Source organism: Eucalyptus grandis, chromosome 9 (genome assembly GCF_016545825.1).
Source record: "Eucalyptus grandis isolate ANBG69807.140 chromosome 9, ASM1654582v1, whole genome shotgun sequence".
Classification (NCBI taxonomy): Eukaryota; Viridiplantae; Streptophyta; class Magnoliopsida; order Myrtales; family Myrtaceae; genus Eucalyptus; species Eucalyptus grandis.
In genome coordinates this window covers 37,081,723-37,092,294 of record NC_052620.1, presented here as the reverse complement: position 1 = coordinate 37,092,294, position 10,572 = coordinate 37,081,723, and the positions used below count along the sequence as shown (strand labels likewise).

At 40.5% G+C, this 10,572-nt stretch overlaps 1 protein-coding gene across 3 annotated transcripts; it reads left to right on the top strand.

Annotated features, from left to right (window-relative positions):
* The first annotated feature begins 3,657 nt into the window (after positions 1-3,657).
* LOC104419634 (protein MID1-COMPLEMENTING ACTIVITY 1) lies at positions 3,658-10,326 on the top strand. 3 transcript variants are annotated; one of them, XM_010031350.3, is made up of 9 exons: positions 3,658-3,803; positions 4,329-4,387; positions 4,562-5,384; positions 6,114-6,529; positions 6,904-7,007; positions 7,564-7,635; positions 9,208-9,314; positions 9,689-9,782; positions 9,991-10,326. In XM_010031350.3, the coding sequence occupies exons 3-9, from the start codon at positions 4,977-4,979 to the stop codon at positions 10,041-10,043; spliced, it is 1,254 nt and encodes a 417-aa protein (XP_010029652.1). In that variant the 5' UTR covers positions 3,658-3,803; positions 4,329-4,387; positions 4,562-4,976; the 3' UTR covers positions 10,044-10,326. The 3 variants fall into 3 exon arrangements, with proteins under 3 accessions (XP_010029652.1, XP_010029651.1, XP_018718278.1); XM_010031349.3 differs by having other exon boundaries at positions 3,659-3,803; positions 6,901-7,007; XM_018862733.2 differs by having other exon boundaries at positions 3,718-3,931; positions 6,901-7,007.
* Positions 10,327-10,572: the final 246 nt, after the last annotated feature.

The window sequence follows — 10,572 nt, the reverse complement described above, 5'->3', positions numbered from 1 at the left end:
TTAGAAATCCGTCCATGGAATAAAATTGAAAAAAAATGTTTCTTAACATAAATTGTTCTCGAAAATAAAAATGTTACTAAACGTATCCAAGTAGGTATCTTTCTCCCCTAGTCTCTCTCCTTCGCCTACCTCTCCATCCCTCCCTCGTTTACTGACTCAGGCACCGAAGGGTCTTCTCGAGACAAATTCCAATACTCTTCATTTGCTTCGTGATTCACAACGGAACTCAAGAAGACAGCGCATTTACAGGGTTCCGTGATTAAGAATCACGAGAAATCCTGCATAAACCCTTCTCGTGAGAGATGGATCAAAGACGACGTAAGTTCTTCTTCCTTAGCATAATTACTTTTCTAATCTAATCTAACCAAAGACAAAGTGGATCTTTGTCACATTGAAGACTCCCATCGCATAAAACCAAAATAAAAATAAAAAATTAACAGGATTAACCTGATGGAAGTGAAATAAAAATAGAAAAGAAATCACGTAGTTGTTGGAGAAACAAACGACGCTCGTGTCAGAAAAAGGACACGCGCAGTTAAATGGTAATATTAAGGTCGATAGGGAAATCAGGAATCGCATTGAAAACTCCCAAACATAGTATAAAACCGACCATTTGTGTGATTTCCAACCTACGTAAACTGACCGTTCGGAGTTTTTTTTAACCTTGGAAACTGTAATTGGGATTCGGTCCCTCCTTGTTCTTTTCCTCCCCCGAGAAAATCAGAAAAAAAAAATCAACAATAATTTATAATTAATAAGGCGGTTCTCGAATAATTTATTCACGACAAGCGTGGGAAAAAAAATTGGGATAGAAAGAAAGATTTGTAGAAGGTGGTATCTGGGGCAGGTCGGAAGTGAAGGATCATTCTTATTCTCTTTTTCCTAAGTCGAGGTAATATTATATTATCGTCTATTTATTTATTTATTTATTACCGTGAAAATTCCCTTTTATTTATTATTTTCGGGGTTTCATTTTTGAATTGCTAATTGTCATTGGCCAGCTCCGTCATATCGGTAGTAGGATGGTGGCTCATGAGGATTTTTTCTGGGTTGAATCCTTAGATCGAGTCACATCCCTCCGTTTACTTTTTTTATATTGAGAAATTGATTATCAACTAACATCTAATTTAATGAGTATTTCAATTGTAGAAATCTTTTGATAACGACCAATTGTTTCGTTTCTATTTCATTTTTATATATTTATTTCTTAATCTACAACAGCCATTTTCATCATATCAAACACAGTGTCGCGTATTTTGCTCTGTCATTTTCTCTCTCTTTTAATTATGCATCTTTTTTTTTCTCCTAAATAATGAGCATTATCCCCCATGGATTGATACCTAAAAATACTTACATATTTACATAACTGACAAAAAAAATTCATCCACTCATTTTTCCTATTTATTAATTTTTTCATTCCTTTCCTTTTGTATTTTAAAACTCTAAATGGTCCTGTTTACTCTCATTTAACTCTACATAAATTTAAAAAAATGTATTTATTATATAATTAGATTAATTTATTCAGCCACGTATTTTCCACAATTCTGAAACTTTCTGCCCGTGCGACGGAATCTAGTTGGTCCGGCTAAGGTCGTTTGATTATCGAATCTCATTTTGGCTTATGTTATTGTAAAAGACGGATTGATTTGATTGAGACTGAGGGACTGCAAGGCTGGATGGACAACACAAGACGCTGGACACGTGGCGTGTGATCGGCACGCTATCCCCACCCGTCCCATGCTGCTCCGCATATTGACATATATGCCCCCTGCTTCTGTTATTAATTCTATGACAACCTTAAAAATCAAGCTCGTCACATCGTTCTCAATTAACAGTGAAAATAGTGATTTATGATTTACCAAAAAAACATTTGTGGTATATTTATCTGGCGAAAAATGAATAGTTTTAAAATATATTTCTAAAAATAATCAGCCTTATCCCTTGCGTAAATGAATGAATGGAAAATATTTGTATTATCCATGGAAAAATCTTAACTTAAATTGTTATTGACAATGTAATTACTTTTTATTCAATAATATTACTTCAAGCTATCATAATTAGAATTTTTTTAAATCATCATTTTTGTCAAATAAACATAACCTTAATGATACCGTTAACAGTATTATTCTTCCATTTAATTTTGGGTAGAATTGGTATCGCCGACCCTACTATGCTAAGTAAAGGATAAGGTGGTGAAAATGAATGAAATTTCATGTTCGAAGGTTGAAGGATGTTAAGATCATTAATATTATTGTTTTCACTCTTACCAATTCAATTCAATTCCACGGTTACATCACAGGAATAATAAATTCCATGCATATTTTTTATTTTAGGAAGTAATTGACAAAAAAAATAAAATAAACAAATAATGGCATGTAAATGCAATCGAATTGAATTTGTTCTAGTAAAGCTTTATCATCTCCAGCATGATGAACGAGGGAATTAACCATTAAAGAACTTATTGCACATGCTAGTCGATGATGGGGTCTGACTTTTCGCACGCCATAATTTCCCCAAGATGGTGTCTTTTTTTAATCTCTCTTTTTTTCTAATCAGAGGACTATCCCATGGCAACGTTCACCTAAGGCAAATAAATCATTTCGTGATCCACGTTGAATTCGTGGGAGTAATCATGCTTCTCGAACGACCGTCGTTACAGGAATTTTGACATTAGCTCCCCTCTTTTTTAGGCACGAACCCCGAGACTCAATTACCTAACAGCCTCGTGAAAAAAATCTTACTGGCCCCATGTCCCGTTTGATTTAGACCCATTAGACATCGATTTGTAGGAATATGAATTTCTTTTTTTAAAATTTTTTATGACATCACTTGTTGCAATTGAAGTAATTATAAAATGTATTAGAATTGCCTTTGGTACGCAAGGATGGAATGGAATGCCAACTATTCCAAGCTACATTTCCATCTTCCAATGCCTAGTTCGGTTCAAGTCTAATCGGAAGGAGATAGACTATAGAATATTAAGAAATCATTTATATAATTCATCTGGATCAATCTCGACCGGTTATGATGAGCAGGTATTTTTGATTTTTGAAACTCGGATTGTTCATCTAATCCCGCCTACTTGTTCATCACCATAATCCATAGTGTGAAACCCCCCTTTTTTTTTTGGGTAGGTTTTCGAGAGGGAAATTCCTAATCCGAATTATCGACGAGAAACAGTGGGCGACAAGAGAAAAAGATTTTTCCAAAGCCTGGCAGACGGATTTCGCTTTGATGCCGGGGGGATCACGTGACCGGCTACCCACCACACGCCCTCGATAAGCAAAGGCGGGCGGGGCACGTGCGCCCCTCCCTCGCCGCCTTCTGGCGAGTCCCACTCGCCAGCTGTCTGCGCCCCTCTCACAATTAAATTTTAAACGGATTTATTCTTCTTTTCTTTTACCTCCTTTTATTTACAGCCCGTAAATTAAATTAAAATCCAGTCCTTTTTTTTTATTTTTTCTCTTTCATAGTCAACGCCCGCATTCATCGCCTCCGGCCTCCCCAAAGCTGTCCCATTCCGACCAAAAAAAGAAAAAAGATAAAAGAAAAAAGATAAAAAAGCTGCTCCACCTTTTTCCATCGCCCCACCGGTGGCAAATCGCCGTAATTACGGCGACCTACCGGGGGCACGGGGGTAAATTCGCGGGGACCCACCAGGCAAGGCAACTGAAAACCAAGCGTCTCCGTCTTCGCCTTCCGCTTTGTCTCGAGCGGGCGGGGGGGCATGTGGGAGTGCGGATCGGCACTAGCACTTGGCGCTCTGCATTTGCAGCCATTGAAGATGGACGACGCTTCTCAAGGTCTCCTTCCCTCTCTCTCTTCTTTCTCTCCTTCTCGCATGCTCCAAAAGGATGCAGAGCAGGCGGACGCGCGTCATCGACAGGTGAACCAACGAGGAGAAGAAGAATCGCCCGGCAGAACGGGGAAGGTCTCTTCTTTCGCGCAAAGCAATGCCTGTCGCTCTCGCACTCCGATGCTCTGCTCTGCTCTGCTCTGCTCTGCTCTGCCCTCCTCTTCTTTTTCTTTCTTTTTTTTTTTTTTTTTTACTTGCATGGAGGTGGTCTCTGCTTTTTTAGCCTGAAAATCCCACCTGAAAAGCTCGGAGAAAAAAGCCGTTTTTTTTCTTTTCAAATCGAAAAGGCGAGAAATTTTCTCGGAACCCGCGAGGCTTTTTCTGTACGAGAGAGAGAAAGAGGGTAGCTTTCCATGTGCGTTTCGCCGGAGCTGAGCTTCGCTTCCACTAGCTCAGAGCTGTGGATGAGCGACGACTTCGCGTGCATTTCGATCTCGCGAGTGATTTTCACGAGCGCAATTCCCTGTTGCAGGTCCCCGAGGTTGCGGCTGCGGCGAGTGATAGGAAGTGCCCGTTCGTGGCAATTCACGGGTCCGTTTCTCCGTAACAATGTCGCTTCGCAAATTCATTGCTGTCTGAGTAGAAACGCTTCGGCTGTCCTTTCGCTTTTCGCCGCTGAAAAGCTGGTCAACAACGAGCGTAACGGATAGTCATGTTCTGTTGGACGAAGCTTTTTCCTCAGTTCCCTCGATTTCTCTGCTGCAGGTGAACTTCCGGAGCACCGGCGGGTTCGAATCCAGAAAAAAATCGTGCATTTTGCGACGCCTTTCGTCTGAAGATCTCGCAGAGTAGTGGCGTTCGAATCCGACTCCGTAATGTTTTGGCTGGACAGAACGACGTGACTTCCGAAGACCTCTGAAAATTTTCGCGGCGTTGACGGGACGGAGAGGTCGTCTGAAGCTTCAATTCGGCTTTGCATGTGCGTGAATTGGGACCGGAATTACTGTCTTTGAGCGTGGACTTCGATCTAGCCGCACGACCCATCTGCACTTTCTCGACTGTCTTTCAGTGGAGAGCTTAGCGAGCGACATTGCATCGGAGATCCAATGGCGGGCGTCTAGAATTCCGGGTTCGTGTTCGGCTGAGTCAAAATTCCTCGTGCCGAGCGGTCGTCGTCGACATGGCTACTTGGGAAGCTTTCGGAGAGGTCGCGAATGTGGCCCAGCTCACCGGCCTCGACGCCACGCGGCTGATCGGGATGATCGTGCAGGCCGCCAACACGGCGCGGATGCACAAGCGGAATTGCCGGCAGTTCGCTCAGCATCTGAAGCTGATCGGCAACTTGCTGGAGCAGCTCAAGATCTCGGAGCTCAAGAGGTACCCGGAGACGCGGGAGCCCATCGAGCAGCTCGAGGACGCGCTGCGGAGGTCGTACATCTTGGTCAACAGCTGCCAGGACCGGAGTTACCTCTACCTGCTGGCCATGGGGTGGAACATCGTGTACCAGTTCAGGAGGGCGCAGAACGAGATCGACCGGTACTTGAAGCTCGTCCCGCTCATTACTCTCGTGGACAATGCTCGAGTTCGGGTGAGGATTTCTTTTCGCTCTTGTCGTTGCTGTGTATGATTATCGTGATCGTGAGACTGTGTCGTGGAGTCGATAATGATGACGTATCTGAGATCAGGATTGCATGTGTTTATAAAAAATTCCCTACCTTTAATCAAAGGGTCATGTCCATGGATGCTGATGATACGTGTTATCGGCGAGGTTACAGAATTTTCTCAATAGCATTCTGAGTGATGACTTGATTGCAATGAAATTTAAATCAGGTCAACTGATGATAAATCTCAGACAAACAAAATTTTCTTTAGGTTTGGTTAGCTTACCAGGTAGGACTCCAGTGGAGTAGAGTTCATATCACTTCAATTTTCCGTAGATATCAAAATGCATTGCTGGTCAAAATCTTGTGCATGGTTTCCGTCATGTTGTAGTTGGAGAAAGACCTGTAAATAGATGGAAGTTGATTTTGAAACCTTGAATGAGTTTTTCTGGAATAAAAGCTAGAGAGATGTCATTGCGACTTGCAATCAGTCCTGGAGGGAAGAATGGTAATTGGAAGGAAAACCTGCGTGGTTCATCTGAAAATTTGTATGTTGAGTCTTGTCTGTACGTTCTCCAAGGATCTTGCTTTATCTCGGAGTCCTCATTGGGAAAGGATCAATTTGCTTGACATAGGGGACTTTTCCTACTATACTGAAAAGCGTGTTCAAGTTGCTAGTGTCGAGGGCTTTGCTTATTTTTGTTATTAATTTACAGGAAAGGTTGGAAGTTATTGAGAGGGATCAACGAGAATACACATTGGACGATGAGGACCAGAAGGTGCAAACTGTAATCTTAACGCATGAACCTTCGAAAAATGATGCCATGATGTTGAAGAAAACTCTGTCCTGTTCCTATCCAAACCTCTGTTTCAATGAGGCTCTGAAGAAGGAGAATGAGAAGCTTCGAATGGAACTTCAACGGTCACAAACAAACATGGATATGAACCAGTGTGAAGTTATTCAGCGCTTGCTTGAAGTCACAGAAACTGTTGCCTCAAATTCACTCCCTGATTATGGTTCACCTGTCAAAGGATCCAAGAAAAAGGAGAAATATACCTCTGATGCTGATAGTGATAGAGAACAATCCACGGGAGAAACATATCCTAATAATTCTACCAGCAAAACTTCAAGGTCAGTCTTCTTTGAAGTTGAACTCCTTTATGTATCACCATCACCACTGCTGCCTTCAGTAATTGGCTTCTTCCCAATCTTTTGTGGACTCCTGTCTGGCTAATGTAGTTTTAGTCTGTTAAGATTAAGAGGGATCACTTGCAAACATCAAAGTGACATTGCTTTGGATAATTTTGTTGCCTGCTCATGTCACTTCATCGACTTAAACTGATAAATGACCCAGTTTTGATCCTGTTTAACCTCTTTAATCATCGAAGCGTCTTAGTGCTTGAGGTGTTTCTACGAATATGCTTCATGTACTTCATTGCACTGGTTCCAGCTTGAGGAGTTGAAAGGATTTTGAAAAATTTGCTTCTTCCTTTGGTGGACAGAAGTACATCAGTCTCCTTGGACAATGATCTGCTCCCATCTAAGGGTTCATATGGACATTATGAATGGCACACTGATTTACTGGGCTGTTGCTCAGAACCACTTCTATGTAAGTTCCCTCATACAAAATTTAATGACCTGCTATGCAAGTTCTTTTGAGACAACCATAAAGTTCTACATCTCTACTTTTACATGTGAGAAATCAGTAAACCTCTGTGAGTTCAACCCAATGATTCGATATCTCCCTGTCATTGTACTTGCCAAAGCAGTTTATCTTAATTCCTTACTGCCCAGTGGCCCTTTATACCACAAAATCCTATTACTCCTGTGTTTATGACATTACCTCCATTATCACCACCTTTTACATAGTAATGATGGCATAAGAGGCTCACTACCTCTATCTGTAGCAGTGCTTCCCTTTTCCCTTAGTGAAGTGTTAAGCAGGGGTTATCAGATGAACTGTTGAGTTCCCCTCCCTTGAAGTGGTTATTGTTCTTCACAGTGGTGCTTTACTGTGAATGACCTCAGACATGCAGACAACATTTTTCTATTTAAGGGGCAATGGTTAGCCATCTATATCAATACTGATTGTGTTACTGTCAAGCGTGTGTTCTTGATTTATGTGCAATATACCCTGCATTCTAACAGCTTATCTTGATGTGCAGGCATTAAAACATTCTTCTGCCCTTGTGATACATTTTCAAAAATTGCTACTGTGGCAACTAATAGGCATATGAGTAAGCAAATCTCATGTCATATTCTTGTTTAGATTCTATTATAAATTATAACTTTAATTATATGGCTGATTGGATGTTTAATGTATGTGTTGTGTATGAATTACCATGCAATCATTTAGCATTAGATGCACAGACTCTCGCCCCTCGACTCCCCACTAAATAAAGAAGCAGAAAAAGGGAAGAAGAGTTGGAAAAAGAGAAATTGAGAAATGCAGAAGTAGCTGGGTTAAGTAGCCCATATTTCAACTCACTGATGAGATGATACATGATCTGTCTACAAGAAGATTGTCTATCGTATGATGCAAATGTACATGACTTAAGCTCATGCCCAAGAATTTTCAAAGGAAGAAAAGATTTCAATTAGTTGTAACCATATCTGTACAGGAATAGCCATATGATTTGAAGTGTAGAATCTATGGAGATTCATTTTTCAATAGTGTTTCGCTTCTGCTTGAAAAGGAAAAATAACATGCAAAATCTAAGCATTTGGAGGCTGCATTTGAGGAATTAATTTCAAGACGCACTCTTGCTCTTGGCTTAGTTTTTTAGCTCATAGTCATTGACCGTCTCAGACCAAAACAATAAAATATATATATATATATATATATATAATAAATATATACTATCAACTGAGTTGGCTCTCTAATTACCATCAATTAGTACTAGTGCGGCTTATGTGGATACCTTATTGGTGAGTGCTTCCAAGGAGCTCTAAGTTTGTTCCTCTATTGAGACTGTCAACTTGAAAATGCAGAATCACTTCTGCATGTGCTAAGTGGAACAACTTTTAGTTCAAGATTTGCAGTGTCTATGCCCTTTCCACTTTACAAGAGCTTGAATGTTCTCTTACATACTCCAAAGATACTTTCTCATTTCACAATTATAGCTTCTTCTAACTTCATTTTAGTAAACACTCTAATTTGAATAATGTTGGACACATCTGTATCGTGAGAACATAGGAAAAATCTCCTAGCAAGACTGTAGTCCTATGCTTGTGCTTCCAAAGTTGAGCATCCTTCCTTGCTCCCATCATTTGTTGTCGATTGTTGCTCGACTGGTCTACATTTATTTTCGTAAGTTGATTATTCTGCTGCAGTTGTAAGTTAACTACAAAATTGCAGCTTTACCCGTTCTCTGGTTTTCATAAATTAATTGGCAATTTTTCATGATTTCCTGAGCTTGACCAACAGTGAACTATAAAAGGCACGCCTCATTTTTCATATTTGCATGATGAATTTTCTGAAGATACACTTGTTTATGAATGTGTAGCATTGATGCATGTAAAAAAGCCTCTACGATGTCGAAACTTTGAATTTGGAGCATGTCTTTTCATGCGCTTGCAGAGTTCTCAAAGTTGCGGATCCATGCATAGTAATACATGAGCGAATGCTCTGTGCCGGTTATATGTCTGAATGTGAAAATGGGGAATCACGTGATTTTAATTAAGCATGTGGATACATGACATTGCATTCCTCTTCAAATGTAACTTTGACAACTTTGCAGAATCTTAAGAACTCTGTGCTTCCTTATATTCCATGAAAGCTAACTGAGATATTTTCACATATTCACCAGGTCCAGGAGAAGCATGCAATGATTTGTTGGCATATTCATTAATACTGTCATGCTGTTGCTACACGTGCTGCGTCCGAAGGAAACTACGCAAGATGCTGAACATAACGGTAATTCTCTTATCAAACATGAAAATGTGTCATATTTACCAAACCAAGCGATGACAAAACCAAATGGATTATCTGTCCACTCGATCCTCTTCTTCTCCATGAAAATGATCTTGAAATCTCTTGGAAATTTTCAAACTGTCTCTGCAGATAGTGGGTGTAGCTCCAAAAGACCTCCACCCTGATTTTATAGGATTTCAAGCTTACTAAATTTGAAGTTCAATACTTTCATTTTGCGAAATTGATGTGCTAATTTTCATGGAGCATAGGCTTACAGTATTATGTGCTTTGGATGGCGGAATGGATCTGAAGAAAGAATGGAGGAGAATTACTCACTCTTGTCGTATGCCTCACTTTTCTTCGTCTAATTTTGGCAGGGAGGTTGGTTTGATGATTTCCTCTCACATTTTATGTGCTGCTGCTGCGCTCTCGTCCAAGAATGGAGAGAAGTGGAGATCCGAGGGCTCAGTGGTAAGTCGCTCGACTTCTGTTGTCAGCATGATCTCGTACGTCGTGCAAACAGCGACAGTAGTCAAAGTGATAACTGAGTAATCTCTGAAAGGATCTTATGTAGCAATGCGCTTTCCCTTCACTCTGTTGTTGTTTCATTCCGAATCTTTCCGGGTTCTTCAAACTGAAAACGAGACATGCGTAATGAGTTTAATGTACTGACTCGCAGGTCATGAGAAGACGAAGACAAGCCCTCCTCCCTCACAATACATGGAATCGTGAGCGGCCGCTCACGAGGACCCCGGAAAGGATCGGATGCCTAGGGAACATTGACATAGAGGTGATACCTAGTCACCTCCAGGAACTTCTCCGGTGTAACATATACGACATTGTAAAGCAGTTCGTTCTTTATCTCTTGAACTCCGATAGCCGGTGTACCACATAAAGAATGATCCGCAGTAAGTGTCTGTGTCGTTCTCTTGATTAGCTTTCTGCACTGTTCATACCAAAAGTTTGTGACCACACAGCAGGGTGAATGAGATAATTCAATTATGTTCTTGTGTTCTTCTAGGTCGAAATTACTTGCAAACCACGCGACAGCTCTGCAGGATGAATTTTTAAATTTTTGATGCGATCCTATTTATTTATTTATTTTTTGGAGTTGGAGATGCGATTCTAATTAATGTAATGGCAAATAGCTGCATGTATAGGTGGATCTGTTAAATGAATAGAAGTCGAAAATGATCAAAACTCAAATTCATCAATTTAACTCGTTTTAATATATTTGATGCAACATGAATTTTGCTACTAA

Coding starts and splice junctions, on each gene's coding strand:
- LOC104419634 (XM_010031349.3), top strand. CDS start 4,977: ATGGCTACTTGGGAAGCTTTCGGAGAGGTCGCGAATGTGGCCCAGCTC. Junction 5,385..6,113: donor TGGACAATGCTCGAGTTCGG/GTGAGGATTTCT, acceptor ATTAATTTACAG/GAAAGGTTGGAAGTTATTGA. Junction 7,636..9,207: donor GGCAACTAATAGGCATATGA/GTAAGCAAATCT, acceptor CATATTCACCAG/GTCCAGGAGAAGCATGCAAT.